Here is a 17724-nt window from a genome sequence, read left to right as displayed (position 1 = left end):
ACATTCCCACTGGGGTGCATCACAAACATATGCATCCGTTCAGACACTGTATGCACAAACGCGTGCCCGTGCGCCCACACACACACACACACACACACACACACACACACACACACACACACACACACACACACACACACACACACACACACACACACACACACACACACACACACACACACACACACACACACACACACACACACACACACACACACACACACACACACACACACACAGACCCCTGGGGTGGGAAGATGGTTGTGTCATCCCTCAGCAGAAACCCTGTGGATGGTATCTGGCAGATAGGCATGTCAATGTCGATGCAAATTGATGGTCTTCTGAGATTCCAGCGTTACAACCCCACCGCACAGAAGCCTTAACGAGTGAGGTCAAATAAGAGAAGAGACAGGAAAAATATAAGACTGTAGGCTCTACATGCAGGGTTTTAAAAAAGAACAAGACAAGAGATGGCAGAGAGAGAGAGAGAGAGAGAGAGAGAGAGAGAGAGAGAGAGAGAGAGAGAGAGAGAGAGGGAGGCGAAGAGCGTGTGTGAGTGAGTTGAGTGAAACTTCATCAAAGGGCCCGATCACAAGCAAACTCTTCTTGCTGCCTCGGCTCTTGTTTCTTTCTGGCTTTGGCGGAGCTTCAGTGGAGCGCTGCCTGTGACACGGCATCAATCGGCCATGTTTAAAAATGCGCTTTGGCTCTTGGTGAGCCGGGGATCGATTGCTGCAGCGTTAATGTGACTTTGGTGCCTGTGCTGGTGCGACAAAGCACCATCTAGAAAACACTGCAGACTAGCAGGGAAAAAGTCAATCTGTCTGAGGAATGGTACGAGTCACATTCATATTGTTCTGGCTGAGCACATTTGCACAATTCTCTAAAGAATGCTGGATAAACACGGAGAACTCTCCGTTTCAAACGAAAAGAATCAAAACATGTGTATGAATGAATCAGCCATGTGTGCCTTCCAAACAAAACTGTTCATCAAGCATGAAGCCATTTAACCAAGTGTCCATCTTGTGCTAATCCTAGAAATGGACTGGTGTAATGTTAGTGCTGCCCCTAGGAAAATATATTGCTCTTTTGTCATGTTTGGAATCCATGTGCAAAGAGCAAAATGATTCATAATTGTTATCATGGTGACAGGTCCAGTAGTTCCTGCAGAGTGGTGGAAATGCTAACGACAAAAAAACTAAAAACAAACCCTACAATCGTCCCAGCCACTTAAGTCTTTGCAGATGGAAAACACTGATTAATGTCCACACCACTAGTTTACTGGGGAGTTCCTCCCACTAGCCAGATCAACAGAGTTGGGCTTGAGTTGTGCTTGTTTGCTGTTTGATCTGAGGGGCAGCATTCATCCCCATCTGCTGTCTCTGGCTCTGGCAGGTTTGAGCAGGAGACAAACGACAGTGGTGAAAGGCAAGGCCGACAGCTGTTGCTGTTCCTCATCTGTCATTTGAACAAAGCCCCCCCCACCCCCCCTTCAATTGAATGTGCTAAGGAATATTTAATCAGTGAACTAATATAAAAAAAAACATCTGTATCAGCTCTTTTCATCATCTCCTATCAAAGGCAACATGAAAGCAGCTGAAAACTGAACAACATGGGCTAAGCTGAACTGCAGGAGATGACTCTCTTACAAAAAAAGTTGAAGGTACAGGAAGAGCGAGCTCTCTGATGTTTGTCTGTGCTTTAACAAAAAGAGAGTACAATGGAATGCACAAAGCTGCGATACAACACAATAATAGTGTTTTCAAGGGTAGGAATTTTGTGCCGTCTTCCTGCCTCGCCGTTCAGTACAAAAGGTAGGGAGACAGAATGGGGGGTCGTTGTTGTTCTGCATCTAAGTTGAACAAACGGAGGTAGTCAGAGAGCCGGAATGACGTCGGTGGAAAAGGAGCAGCTGGCATGGTGGAACAGAGAGCAGACGGCCAGCAAAAACGACAGAGAGTTGTGTTGTTAGAACACACACATGTAACACTACTATGTTTGAGCCCAATGTTAACACAATAATGTGGCAATGACTCAGTGGATTGTCCCTATCTGTGATGACCATAAACAAGTATCTCAATAATCAATGATTCAATCAATGGTCAATATCCTCTTCATGCATCTTCTCAACATTGAAAAGGCATTTAACCTCCGATATGGTCTCTGTTAGATATTAGGTCTGCAGTTAAGACAATGTCCAACTGATGGAATGATGTGCCTCACTGAAGGCAGGGATGTGTGGGATTTTTGAACTCCAGTATGGCTTCAAGTAGGGCTCTAGTGATATTTTCAGAGTTGGAAATGCAAAGTTTCAAGTGGCTTCAAACTACGTAGATTAAAGCAGGCACTACATTATGTGTTGCCTCTGGACACGCTATGCAAAAGGAAACGGGTGGAATGAAGGGTTTACTTAAAGGCCATATTGGGGAGTGTCATAATGAACATCAAACTCACTAGCTGCCCTAGTAGACAGCTTTCTGGGACTGATGTGACTTATATCACCACCATACTAAACAATCATGCAAACTGATCAGACACAAGTCAGGAGTTGGACATACTGGTGACGTCCCTAACTACATGGAACATGCTGATAGACTACTACCTGCACAGCAGTGTCTGTGCCACTGAAGACTATTCATCAAATTCCTGACTATCAAATCCCTCGATGGAAACAGTTATTAAAACAATAATAGCTTACAGGCACAACGTGAAATGTCAGCTAAAGCAGCACAAACACAAGTAAGCATCATCTTTTAATAGAGCACAGGAAAATAGCAGTGATGGGAGAACCAATGAACCAATGAACAACTGTAATTTCCCAACTATTAGCCGTGGCTCATACACTGATTTTGGAAAATTTCTTAAAGGGACCCTATGCAACTTTTTCATAGTCATAAAATCGCTGTTTTGCTTGACTGACCAGTTTTATCGAAAACAGTAATATTTCCTCCCGCCCCCAGTGTTCCTATCCGCTATTGCAACCTTGCAGTTTGTTCAGGAGGTGATCGCTCCGTGTTTCTGGAAGTCTGAGACGCGTAAGGAACAAGAAGAACCACGCTTGCAATTTATATATTTATATATAGCCTATATATGTATAAATATACTGTATACGCTAAAGCTGTCGGGGAAGCTCTGCAGAGAGATATCAAAGCATAAAACGAGCGAAAACAAAAAACGAAACCGAAACCGGAGATGAAATTGCCAATCATGCATAGTTTCTCTTTAATACATGGGGGCAGCTAATATGGTATAAATATGGGTTTCTTTTAACTTGCATAAACACTGTCCTGCGACTTATTCACAATGCGGCTAATACATAGGAAATTACAGTAAAACATCGGTGATAAATCTGCCATGTGTCTATCAATCACAACGCATTGATTCACCCTCAGCACATGCCACACACAAAGACACACAGCTGAGATGTGGGCTGCATCCAAGAGCCCATGGGAGTGTTTGGGCCAGAGGAGATATTTGGATGGCACTCTGTGCTGGGGTCTCATGGACAGGGCTGCTACTGTAACCCAGTGGAGAGGCTGGCCAGCACATGGATGATTAAAGCTATGTGGACACAGCGCAGGGGATGTGCAGCCACTAAGGGTTCACAACATGAGTGCATTTGAACACACACGGCTCACACACACACACAGACACACATACTGTAGACACACACACAAATACATACACATAGACACACACACACACACACACACACACACTCTCTTTTAGCCACAACAATGGTGCTTTCTATGCTCTCACCCTCTCTCTGCATCAGCTACCTAGAAATGGTCAGATGAAAGACACCTTTTACTTGTCTAATTTTTCACCACCGTCATGTAGATGAAAACAGTACTCCACAATAACAGAGGAGAACAGAGTGGCAGAGAGAAAGAGAGAGAGAGAGAGAGAGAGAGAGAGAGAGAGAGAGAGAGCAGGAACGAGAAAGAGAGATCGAGATACAGTATATAGAAATCTAGTGTACATCTTCACTGAGGAAACAGGGCATCATTAAAATATGAGTGCCAGCATAGCTCTCCCTCATTACACTACCTCTCTCTCTCTCTCTCTCTCACACACACACACACACACACACACACACACACACACACACACACACACACACGGCCAACTCTCTCTCTTTCACCTGGACCAACCCTGCAGTGCATCCACAAGCACAACTAGAACATGAGGGAGAAGAGTACATCAGCTACATACGGCATCACACATGTTTATTGACACTGCAGAATGAGAGGAGTCAAAGTGCGTCTTGTTTTCCAAATCAGTGCTGGGATTAGGGGAACACTTAGCGCCTCCTCACCTGCCAGGCTATCTGGTCCTTGAGCTTGTCAATCTTCTCACGGTCCTCCGGGTGCTCCTGGGTGTACTTCTCGTTGAAGAAGGCCTGCGGGAGAGAGAGAGGGAGGGAGAGAGAGAGAGAGAGGGAGAGAGAGAGGGAGGGGGAGAGAGAGAGGGGGGGGGAGAGAGAGAGAGAGAGAGGGGGGTCGATGGGAGTGGGGGAGAAAGAGAAGGCATCACTCTCTTCACTTCTGCATTACTTGTTTTCTGAAAAAGAGAGAGGAACCCCTGAGGGAGATTTCAAAGCCCTCATTTCTCCCTCTACCTCTCCTCTCTCCCTCTCTCCCTCTCGCTCTCGCTCTCTCGTTCCCCACACCCCTCTCCTGTGACTCATGCCTTGAGTTTTCCTGCTGACACAAATGGAGCCATTTGGGGAACTGATTTATAATAGGAAGCAACTGGTTGTGACTGTTTTATGATCGAACACGCGATGGGAGATTTCGACTTTCTCCCAGTCCTTATGATGAAGTGAATCATGCCCACGCCAGCGAGTCTCTCTCTCCCTCCAGGAGACAGCTGGAGGAGGACTAAAGGAATGAAGAAGAGAGGGAGCGCCATGAAGTCATGCAGTGGAAACCCCTACCAGTTTGTGACGTGTGTAGATCTCTACACTGCTGAATGGAGGCTCATTACCAGAGAGTGGTAATCATGAAGTGAGAGGCGCATGTTGGTCCTTTAGATGCTCACCGTTGCGTTAGAGCACAGGGAGATTTTGGGGAGGCACTGGAGTGGACTAGAGCAAATGTACCCACCAACTGTAGAGCTGGAACGTGTACACAATCTCCCCTCTCCTCCATACTCCCTCCTGTCTGTGTGCATCTCCAGATGAAAGCGCTAAGAGAGTCATTTTCCCACTCGGAAACATCTTCCAAATTCCTACAATGGTGCTTGAAAGTCCTCAGATTCAAGGACTCCCAAGTACCATTTGAAATGTAGCCTGTTTGAATCAATTCATCCAATACAATTGAATATGATCACAGACCAACAGGAAGATGATTCCCCTTTGTGTTATTGGATGAAGCTTAAAATACTATCATGATGACCACTCATATACTAAATGATTTAGCACTACATGTTGTGACACAATGGTGTTGATCAACAGTTGTGAATCTTGCGAGGCACATCCTCTCTACCAGTAGGTGTGGAAAGCATCACGATAATCACCAGAAAATGCAATGTGGAAGATTGATGACAGCACCGCAGTGGTAATGGAAAAGAAGAATGAATTTATCCCTACAGTAGGAATTGTCATACAAGTATTGCTATGTAATCTTCCACGACTAAGGTGAATTTACATAATCAGCTGAATTTCATCAGGACTCTAGACCGGATCCAAAGACAAATAGCAAAGCATAAATGCTGTGATAGCCTTATGCCAGCATCAAGGCCAGTCAAATAAACATCACTCATGTTTGCACTGCTATGCCTGTGAATTCCTTTGTCCAGGTGCAGCAAATGAGTGTAAGTGAATGAGGGAGGTGGTCTCGTTACCTTCTCATAGTTGGTGAAGCCACCCATGACGGCCGGGTCTACAATTCCATTCAACAGCATGGACAGGGGGTTGATAGGAAGGTTGGTATCGTTCAAGTGTCTCTGCACCATGTTGCTGATCTTTTCATTGGTCAATTGCATGGTTTCCATGGCGTTCTCCAAGGGACTGATCTCCTCCTACGAAGGGTCAATCAAATATACAGGCATGAGTCATACAGTACATGTAATCAGTGAGAGTCTTATCCGTAAAAACATCTGATATCACCACATCACAGAAAAATTAAACATTGCAAATGAAACATCAGTATCTAACTATCCCTATCAAATTCAACAACACAATTAAAGAAAGTACTGTACTGTTCATTTATACTTTATTCTGCATTTGAATGGAACATTCATGGACACTTTAACCTTGAGCTAACTGAAGGCCCTGGCATTTATAAGCTATGAATAGAAAGAACAAAAGCAAATAAAGCACAGTTAACACACAACTGTAATGGTACTGTTTGTCAATATTTGCTCAGATTTACTAATCTGACACTTTGGCACTTTGCTCTTTGATATTTGTTATTTTAAAAATGCATGAATGTGATCTTATTTAATCCAAACAACTGCGATACAGCCACTGAGCCTCACTGATACCTAGTCAGCTAGGTGCATGAACTTCACATCCACAAATGTTATATTCACTTTCATTCCATATTCACTTTCCAAAGTAGGTGTTCCTCTCTGAAGTTGTCATAATGAACCGCAAGATTCTGCTCTTGACTAGAATTATGCACACTCGTCTGTGAGCTTCAGAAGTGGAGACAGTGAGCGATGCAGCATTCATCCGGCTCTAGCGACAGGGATCGGAGGAGCGCTGTGGGATATGCCTAAGGAAATGGGATTGGTGCCATCCGTCTGCACACTTAACAACACAGGCTACTCGTCCATCATTAACGGCAGTCCATCTGGGACAAAAAACACTGGCTTCTCACACGAGGACTTTCAATCCAGCACTTACTTGCTAGTTTGCCTTCTTTGAATAAATCTTTCTTTTCTGTAGTGCCATTCTCTCTGGTCTGTCTTTTTCCATAGTCGCTCCCATTCTCCCTACAGATTGTCCTCCATTTCCTCTCTCTAGTTCCCTATAACCCTGCCCCCTAAAATGTCTCCCTCTCCCTCTCTCTCCCTTCACAGATTGCTAATGGGAATTAAAACATGTGTGGATTGTCGGGCTAAATGGCAGTTTGCGCCATTCCAAATTTAGTAGGAGGGGTGGCAGCGTGACAAAAGCTCCAATCTGGAGAGGCTCTGCACTGGCCAAGTCTTCCCGTGCAGTCAGGCCCTGGCAGGGGATGGAGGGGCTTTGTATGATGGGCTGTATCAACACTGACTCATTAGGCCCCAAATCGAAAATGGAGCACCAGGGATCAAGCCTATTGGGCATCATCTGGACGTCAATCTGGCACGGCCTATAAATCTCTTGTTTGGTGGAGGAGGTTCTGGGTGCGGTGGGGGCGGGGTGGGGGTCTACTGCACCTGCTCGCTAATCCCCATACGGTGAGACGTGCATGTTGCCGCACGCATTCAGCAGCCAAAACGTCCACCTCAGCAGAGGTAGACACACTTGGGTTTATTTGTTTATTTCGTTGGAGAGCGCGGGCTGCCAAATTTGATTTTCGAAAAGAGCACATCTGAAACAGTTTCTCAACCAACTGTCACTTTTTCCGAGATGAGTGATGCCGGCAGACAGCCGCGTGAGGACGGACAGCTGAGAGGGCAGAGCACACCCAGCCAAGAGACTCGACTACAGAGAGAGGGATACAGAGAGAGGGGATGGAGAGAGAAAGGGATAGAGAGGGAGATAGAGAGAGAGAGAGAACTCAAAACGGCTCCCTAGCAAAGCACAGAGCACAGGACCTGCTGCCAATTAATAGAGTGCTCAGCACAGGAGCGAGGCAGAAGGAATGGCGAGAGAGAGATAGCCGGGGAAGACAAAAGGAGAAGAGTGTGATGCTTCTACTTCAAGCGGCCTATCCAGCAGCTCCAACATGAAAGAGCCTAATCAAAGTGACAAATAAAGCGTAATTGATTGCAGAATACTTAGGCAGCCTAATTACGCTAAGTAGCACATTTGTTTTTTGACAAAATAGCGGCATATTAAAAGGATGAGGCTTGCTTGCGGCCCGGGCCCTGATTGATACAGTAAATCGGCGGCGGAGCTGGAACTGATACGCTGCTCTTTTCCTCCCCCGCCTGTCGATAGTCCTCCTCGGCTCATCCCTCTCCTTCCCCACTCCCTCGAGTGCGCGCGGGCGCTTTGAGAAACCACAAAGAGGCACAATGGCCCCGGCGCAGAGCAGCACACACCGAGCCTGATACAGTGCTCCGGGCCCGGCAGCCAAACGCATCAGTACACATAACCCAGGGCTTCAAAATAAGTGTCTTGACTAAATAATGTATGCCAGATAAGATGTACCAAGTCACCGCAGACACTTGGCTGGATGACAGGGAAAAGCTATTGATTTTTTATCTCCTCACTATGCTTGGCATACGTATTTTGTGTTGGTTGAAATGGTTTACTTAGAAACATTAGGCATGTTTTGTTTTGAAAGCAGCCATTTTGGCAAAATGTCATGACCAAAACCAATGTTAACCAAAATGTGCAAAGTCATATAGCATGACATTTTATGTCCATCACAAAACCACTGCAACAGAAGCCCCTGTTTGCCTAATCTGTAGCACTGTGGTACATGATGTCAGAGCCACATCCTACCACTGGCATTCTCTAGCCTGTGTGTGCATGCATGTGATGAGGCTGAGCAGGTTGGGAGGACTACTAGACATGCCTCACCCTGCATGCATGCAGACACCTGGAGCTCTGCTCCATCTGCAGCGCTGTCCAGTTGGGTTAAGAGGATGAATCAAATCTTATCGATTAGCCCCTCACATTCCCCCGCAGCTACACACTCTGCCTCCGGTCCACACTTATCACACTTACCGTGGAGAAGGACTTGACTTCGAACCAGCGCAGGATGCCGGGCAGCTTGTAGGCGGTGACGTAAGTGGTCCGCTCGATCCACATGTTCTGGACGGACACACACACACACACACACACACACACACACACACACACACACACACACACACACACACACACACACACACACACACACACACACACACACACACACACACACACACACACACACACACACACACACACACACACACACACACACACACACACACACACACACACACACGAGGAGAGACAAAAAGCTTGAGGAACCCAGCGGGGGAAAAGGACGCTAGCTTTTACCGAAATGCAAAATTGCAGGTGGTGGCCGACTCTGGCACTGCACAGGGCACTTAGAGAGAGCCGGGCACTGTTTTTAGAAATGGCCCTTTTCATCTTCCCCACGTCATTTAGAAACCACCTCACATTTACATCACATTTTCAAGAGAGGCTTTTAATGGATGTTTACAAAAAAGTCCATCTTGGTGAGCACCTGTGCTGTATGTGTATGTGTGTGTGTGTGTGTGTGTGTTGCGTGTGTTGCGTGTGTGTGTGTGTGTGTGTGTGTGTGTGTGTGTGTGTGTGTTGTTGCGTGTGTGTGTGTGTGTGTGTGTGTGTGTGTGTGTGTGTGTGTGTGCGTGTATGCTAGAGAAATAATGATGAAGTTTATTTTAGAAGGGACTGTGCTTATGTAGCACTGAGTGTGTGTTGGTGACAGCTCATTAATTGTGGCTGGGAGAGGAGCTTTTTCTGTAAGCAGATGCAGAAAATGTCAAATGATGACTGTGGAACCTGTTCAAATGTACTGAAGTAAAGCAAAGTGCAGGGAAAACACTACGGCAGCTGAATGCTTCCTGTGCTTCATCTGCACCATAGACATTTATTTATACCGGGGAACACACACGCTTTCATCATGCCATCCACTAAGACTTTGTAAAAAACATTGATCTTTGCGTAGCACCAAATTTGGAGTATTTATTAATCAACGTAAGATAGTCTTTAACAATATAACAAACCAGCATGGAAAACACTCTATGGTAAGACATAGACATCTGAAAATTCGCCTACAAAAAGGATCTGGATTTCCTTATATGGGCAAAGATGGTACCTGGATCTCCTTATATGGGCAAAAATGGCAGCATTTGTAGCCGAACTTCAGAGGTCTACAGAGCATGCCTGAGTGCTGTAACGCTTTGTATGTCATGCAGCAAAACAAAACATCATGCTTACTGCAAACTCGTTGTCTGGGTCCTTCTCCCCTTTCCTAATAGGTCTGGAATACTGGAACTTGTTCACTTCATTTACAGTGTAGAAACTGCAAGGGTTAAAAAGACAAAAAGGAGGAAAAATAAAATGTGTCAAGTACACATAAACATACACACAAAAACACACACAGTCACACCTAGATTGAGAGAGATAAAGATGAGACGAAGGTCCTTTGCAGACCTTGAGCAAACATGACACTCCAAATGGGATCTTATCGCTGTGGGAGAGGGAGGCTCTACCTGTCTTCAGTGTTTAAGCATGAGAGGCTGAGCCATCAAGTATGGCTTTCACATTGTCTGCTGAATCTCAGGAGAATATATCCATGTCCTTCACACGCACCCACACACACACACGCACACACACACACAAACACACACACACACACACACACACACACACACACACACACATGTGAGTGTACTCCCACAAGGACAATCCACTCCCTTGACACACCACACAGCTCATAATGCTTCTGTCCTTTCCCGGGGAAAGCACACCATATGGTATTGCAAATCTCTTTCAATCAGATTTCATAATTATGGCGTGATATAAATAAGAAATCCAAAGCGATGGCTGGTCGTTTCAAAAGCACCCAATTCCAACTGCAATGGTGGCCCATAAACCATGTGATTTTTTTTCTTTCTTTTTTTTTTGGAAACATGTTTCCATCAGAACTTGTTTTCCCTTCTCTCACGGAGCGTGCGGCTCGATTTTGGCAACGTCGCCGCTGGACCTGCGCGGATGAGAAGCACCAATCCGTTGGCACGGCGGGGAGGCAGAGCGCGGGCAACCTTGTCCGGGGTTTATCTACAAGGTCGAAGCCCAGCGAACACACACCGCAACAACGCCGCCAGGAGCCAGGCTCTGTTGCCGTGGCTGAATAATAATAATAAAAAAAAAAAACCCTAATCTCGCCACACTTCAAACTGGCGGAATTACAGCGGGCCTTTCAAAAGCGCCGGGGCCTGGAGTTGTGTGTGCCATGGCTGAGGCCAGCGCTGAGATCTGAGGGCTCCCGCCGCCCGCGCTTCTGATCTAATAAACAGATCGCCGGTCGGATATAAAAGGCCTCGCTAGCACACAATTAAGCTATTTACAATCCATTGCCTGGGACCAGAATGCACAGATGACATGGTTGTTGAGTGGGTGTGGGGGAGAGGGAGGGAGAGAAAGAGAGAGAGCGAGAGAGCGAGAGAGCGAGAGAGCGAGAGAGCGAGAGAGGGAGGAAGAGAGAGAGGGAGAGAGAGAGGCAGACAAAAAGAGAAAAGGTGCACAACGGTTGAAATGATGAAGGTTAGAGAGAGTGTATGACATTCAGGCAGGTAAAGGGGACAGTAGGAGAGATAAAGCAAAAGGGCAGTGGAGAGGGTGAGAGAGGGAGGGACACAGAGGGAGAGCGAGAGGGAGGGAGAGAGTGACAGCCAGAGGAGTGAGCTGCTGGAGGCGGCGTGGCGGTGGCGGTGGCGGTGGCGTGGGAGAACAGCTTTGCTCCGTCTCTGTGCACGGCTGATCTCTGAGCCCTGAGCAAACAGTGCGGCCGAGCGCGCCGGCCCTCCTATCGGCTCACACACACACAGGCCTCTAATCCAGCCAATTAACACAGCTACACAGTCCAATCAGACCCGCTAGGCAAACACACACACACACACACACACACACTGAAACATGCACATATAAACCCCTGACCCTCCACCATGAACACCTCGAGCTTTCTGTCCTTCTAGTCCTTATCTCCATCTTCACAAGGAGAGTGCTCTCTCTCTCTCTCTCTCTCTCTCTCTTTGATGAGGTTCTGTTCACTACTCTACATGTGAGATAAAGGGGGGTGGGGGGGGGGGGTGTTTTAGAGGGCAATGCTAGTGACTTTGGGGAGCTGCCACACAGCCACCTCTAAACCAACACCCAGCCCAGTGAGGTCAAACCCTGTTTACTTCTGGGCACCGTTCACCATTATCTCTCTCTACCTGTCCCTGTGTGACTGGGGAGCGCTCACTGATCCAGAAACAGCGCTGACCTTCCTACAGGAAGTTTTGCATAAAGCTCCAAAGACACTGACTGCTCAATTCACTCTGCCGCTACCACAGAGGGATTCGGGGAGTCTTGCTCCTCAGCTGCCATCTGAAGCGGTAAAAAACAGTCCACCATTTCAGAGCCTGCCTTCCTCCTTGTGTGATGTTTGCTAGCGGTGCCAGCGGGTTTGATTGAAATTTGAGCGAGAGCGTAATCTAGGATAAATATGTCTGAGGGGAGAATCAATGGTATTAATAATGCAACTGGAGCGAACTCTAAAGATCCCTCTTGGTCTGGAGCGGGAGTGCAGGCTGAGCTGCTGAATAATTGAGGCTGGAAGTAAATACTGGAGTGAACGAGCTTACCTCAGGATCTGCTCCGACACCGGTTTGTTCTGGAACTTTGGTGGAAGCTCGAGGATGGGCTTGACTGTGAAACACTGGATGTCTTTTAGTCACAGATATTAAGAAAAACAGCAATAAACTGTGAACATGTGAAGACCAAAAAAAAAGCAGACACACAAGCGCACACATGTAATGCACCTGTGCTTGTACTATTAGCATAGAAATGACATAGAAAAGCATTCTCGGTAGCTAATGTGACAAGGGGCTTAGTGCATTAGAATAGAGTAAATCCTATTCCAGGCCCCGGCTCTTCACCTCACCTTGATCTATTCATATTCGAGCTCTTTAAACGCAGCCAGAACAATGGATTAGGAACTCTTAGCTACACATCCAGACTACACACCTGACTTAAACGATTCCTCGGGTTTTAATTTACATAAATAAGAACCAACACAGCTTATGACCATGACCTCCAACGATATGGTGTGTGTGTGTGTGTGTGTGTGTGTGTGTGAAAGTGAGGGCCGATGCGATAAGCGGCACATGAGGATACACTGAGCGGGTGAGGTCCTTATCTCTTCTCCAGGCGGGTTAGTGGTCTTCATCTTCTCGGCGTTGGGGAACTGAGTGAGCAGTCGCGCCTCAAAGTCCTCCCTGCGCTCGTACTCTTTCCCCCGGTAGATGAACATCTTATTCTGGGGAGGAGAGAAAACGAGGCATTAAGTATAAAAGCGTGATAAATATTTGACATTAGCCATGCATCTTACTCTCCAAAGATATTAACATCAGCCTCGAGGGAAACACAGCAAGAAAGAGAATTAGGGAAAAGCACTTGGGCAAAACCAATGTTAATAAAGTGTTTCCATATCAGTAATAACACAGTAATAACAAACGTTCATTCCACCAGTGCCTTCCACCTATCAGCACAGCCCCAGGGCATTTAAAAGAAACTATACAATGTATGTATCTACATGCAGTGACATATAAAATGGAATGGCTGAGGCCATTTGGAATTCAATTTAAATAGTGAATTTTAATCGGTGTTCCTGGCACTTGTAAAGGGGGTTAAAATGCATTATCATAATCTGCATATCAAGGGGGCTGGCACGGCTGTGACTGTGCACCGCTCCTGGCACTTGTGTCTGTGCTCGCCGGCAGGAGGCAAGGTCGTTGTGGGCCTGGCAAAGAGACCAGTGTTTTTAAATAAATTGGCTTATTGAGCGAGCTCCCGACACAAAAAAAATCCTCCCAAAACTGCGTGGCACTTGCTAGCGAGGGGCTAGGGAAGCATGTGGACTGGGTGAGGCCTGGCAGCGTCTGGGGCCAGGTGCGGATCGGACACTGATGGCTGAATCATTTTAATCAACACTCGGCCGTGGCGGCGCGGGAGAGGAGAATAGCTACTTATTGCCTCGTTCACAGCACTTAGCTAATTGTTGTGTGAACTGTGGGGCATGTGCTGAGAACAGCCGCCCAAGAGCACTGTGCTTAGGAGTACATTTAAGGAGATGTGTGCAAAATGAGGGGCCCTTGCCTCAACTTGTCAAAGGAAATATATTCTAGGCCTCCCCCAAATGTTTTATTACCACTCGAGGGCATAACAGCACAGGGTGAAAAATCACTGCTATTGTTACGGAAAAACACCTCATCATGAAAAAATATTACTAAAATGGACTGTAAATTGCACAATGCACTAACTTTTCCAAACTATTCAGACTATTTACTATAATCCACGACAATTGTTGTTCCTTAATTTCAATAGATACAACATTTGGGGTTAAATCAGGCCTCGCTTTTAAACCTGACTGCTTAGGATGTTTTCTGCACACTGTTGTGGGTAGAGTATCAGGTGACAAACATCTGTGAAAAAGTAACTTTGGGTGTAGCTGAGCTGAAGCACTCCTGTCATGACCAGCTGCACTATTGCATCTGTTCCAAGGAGCTTCAGTCTTCTCTCCATAGCAAACAGACTCCATTGAGTCTGAAATGAGTTCCATAAGAAGCCATTAAGGACAATTGATAATTGTATCTGAACTATTTGTGAACATATCACATTGCTATGTTGTGCAGTAAACCACTGACTCCTTAGCGGGTGCATTTCAAAGTGAAAAAAAGGCTCATGTACAGTACATGTATTGCTATATATTCATTGGCTGTATTGTTTTCTTATACCCATACAAAAACAGGCAGTGTTGAACACGTTGTTCTGTGTCAACCAAACTGTGAATTCCTGAGAGCTGGCTTCTCTTTCCCTCAGTCCAAACCCTTTCAACTCTACAAGTGGAGAAGGGAAGAGGGGCTAACCAGACGGATTCACAATTGTGCTAAGCGCCCATTTCAAGCAGCAACTTCCTTCCAGGAGAGCGCTCTTGTTATTGTTTCTGCAGCAGCCAAGCAAGACAGGCAGAACAGAATGGGGCTCTCAGAACATCCAGCCAGATGTATGTGCAGCTTCTAACAGCTCTACGCTGTGGCGTCTTCAATACACAGACACAAATTTGGACGTCTTCCCACAGACAATTTCCTGACATAGATGGCACCAAGTTGACATAGTCATAATCAGGCACCACACACATTACTCCTACATTTTTATAAAAACAGCAGTCTTACATGCCCAGAAAATGTCTATGCAGCACAGCGACCATTCTATCAGTGGTTAGCAAATAAAGATATGTTGTGCCATGCTTCTGTAGAACATTCATTTAATCGAATACAGCATCACCTTTGGATTTCCACTGTGCACCTGCCTCGTCTATAATTTCAGTCCATCTCTACTTGAATCCCCTGAGGGCACCGAGCTGGCAGATTAAGAGCTGCAGTTTAGCATTTAATATACTATTTAAAACATCCTGCTGTTTGCCTACATTAGCAAGTAATACATCATAAGCATCTGCATTAAGCCCATTGCGCAAAATCAATTCTCAGGGGCGGAAAAACAAGTGCCTTTATCAGAGTTATTGATTTCTTCATACGATTTACTATTACTCCTGACAAAGGGGCGATAACCACAAACACAACTAGCAATGTGCGCGCCCAAATAAAAACACTTCTCACCGCATTTATCTACATTTGGAGAGAGGAAATGAACTTGGCACCCGACTGCCCAGGCGGAGACGAATGCAGAGGATACATAATTATGCAATTCATCACCAGCAAAGAGCATTTATGACGAGGCCCTCTTCATTTAGAAATGCAATTCACATAATAGAAGCAGGCTGAGAGCGGTGTTGTTTTGGCAATGTAATCCTCCCTACTATTAATGACTTCATTGCCTGTGAGGGGGGTCAGTGCAAATCTTGGCCTGCATTATTTAGCCACCGGCGTCCTGGTTGGTAATTAGTTGCGAGTGCCAGAGCATGGGGATTATTCAGGCCCAGTATCTCTTTATTACCTGAGCTTGGTTAAGTGGGGCTGGGCGTAATATGAGGACTAGACCCTGTGTTACCTCATTCCACTGCCATAGCACCACTGAGGCCCTGCAAGGGTGCGGTCCACACTGCTTACTTTTACAGTTCATTTTACTGAGAATAAACAAGAAGCAGCGGGTACACGGAGGTATCCTCACACACACACACACACACACACACACACACACACACACACGGCTCTGCAGCAGCAACTATGCTGACCCTTACAACAGCTTACTGGACTGTGCAGGAGTGGGCCATTCATCTCCGCCAAATCTATAGCTAAGGTGAGCAGCTCTACCTCCACTGAACAGGGGGGAGTGGGGGAGTGGGAGAGCATGAGAAAGAGAAAGAGGAAGAGAGAGAAAGAGAGATAAAGAGAGAGGGAGGGGGAGGGAAGGAGAGATAAGCTGCCATCCATTAATCCATTGTTGCAGGGAGTTTCCAAAACATAAAGCGCATTTGGGAAGATTTCCGTGGAACGTCGGGGGTGTGGAGCCTCTCCACGGCAACCCTGCCACAGACCACCCCCATCAGGTGCCATGGCAACACAGTCAGGGCCTCGCAGGGGCCGGGTCACCCAGAAGACTTGCACTCGATTAGCTTTGTCCCCTTCAAAGTCTGGCCAACTTTAGGGAATAGAAGTAGACTGATATGCATTTAGAAGCTTTAACTCTGGGGCCATCTCTCATCAAAAGCTCTTTTATTAATACCCATGAAGATTATCAGGAGTCGCCACAATGACTGATGGATAGATTTAGACCAGAGCAGCATGTGAATAAGGCTTCCGAGACATCCCCAGGCAGCACAGTGCAGCAGTGTGTATATATAGATGGTGGATGTGAAAAGTCCATCTCCATCAGATAGCAGAGAGCTCTGAAAAACACTAGAGATAAGCTGGGGAGTCCATCAGTACTGTTACTGCACTGGTATTGCATTGCTTCATGCGCTCCTAAGGTATACTGGTCAAATGACATGATGGACTATTTGGCAAACAGGGGGGGGTTCAGGATGAGCAATCAGCAAAGAGAGGATGCTGGCTCATGAGCACCTGCTTAATAAACAAACAGGTGTGCAAAATAAATAAACAAACGGCGCTGCACAGAAAGAATTTATGTATCTATAAAACCCTTGGCTCTCCTGATTGCTTGCATTACTAGGAAAGCCTGCGGGTCATGCCTGGCTAATGCACAAGCAACAAATTAAACCATCACACCACCAGAGGCTAAAAGCAGCCACCTTTCACCTGGCCCCATTGATTAAACATCATTTATGTATTTTATTTTTGATCTGCTGCGATGGGCGCACCCCCACTTGAGCCAAACGCACGCCTCTCTCTAAGTGAAGGGCGCCTTTCCAGGGCGAGTGGAGCGCTGGCTCACTGTAGCGAGACGGCTGTTTGAGATTCTCCCGTCGTTCCCGTTTGGAGCGGAGGTGAGGGCGGGAGGAAAAGACGAGCACGAGGAGAGTGTTTCCCGCACCGTGTTTTGCCTCCTCGGCTTCCCGGCAGACTAGCCAAACGACAAGGTGAGCGCACGCTCCAGTACGGGCGTGGAGGGAGAGAGCGAGAGGGAGGATTGGAGGCACCTGAAGCTGAAGGTTGTCTGTTACGCCGTTGCTTATTTAATGTGTGCGGATTGGCCTGTGGCTCCTGGCCAGAGCGGCGGTGGCGTGTTTCACTCACCCTGAGAAACGAGGGGAAGCCCAGGCCGTGGTAGCCCACAGCAAAGTAGTCAGGCTTCGGCCGGATCACCTTGACGATGTTCTCGTAGAACTGAGCTTGCTTGCGCTGCAGAGGAACACAAAAAACACACACACACGCATGCATTTATAATGGAGGTACCTG

General features: G+C 46.6%; 1 protein-coding gene across 2 annotated transcripts in view; it reads right to left on the bottom strand.

Moving 5' to 3' along the window:
* The window catches only part of dock1 (dedicator of cytokinesis 1), a 215155-nt gene that overhangs the window by 12445 nt on the left and 184986 nt on the right, over window positions 1-17724 (bottom strand). For both annotated transcript variants that reach the window (XM_062525877.1, XM_062525878.1), the window contains exons 40-46: window positions 17563-17667; window positions 13025-13166; window positions 12493-12574; window positions 10082-10166; window positions 8834-8920; window positions 5848-6024; window positions 4319-4402 (exon numbers count right to left, since the gene is read on the bottom strand). In XM_062525877.1, coding sequence (XP_062381861.1) covers window positions 4319-4402; window positions 5848-6024; window positions 8834-8920; window positions 10082-10166; window positions 12493-12574; window positions 13025-13166; window positions 17563-17667 — 762 coding nt within the window. The remainder of the gene's footprint in view (window positions 1-4318; window positions 4403-5847; window positions 6025-8833; window positions 8921-10081; window positions 10167-12492; window positions 12575-13024; window positions 13167-17562; window positions 17668-17724) is intronic.

Source organism: Sardina pilchardus, chromosome 22 (genome assembly GCF_963854185.1).
Source record: "Sardina pilchardus chromosome 22, fSarPil1.1, whole genome shotgun sequence".
Classification (NCBI taxonomy): Eukaryota; Metazoa; Chordata; class Actinopteri; order Clupeiformes; family Clupeidae; genus Sardina; species Sardina pilchardus.
This window is presented reverse-complemented; position numbering and strand designations above follow the sequence as displayed.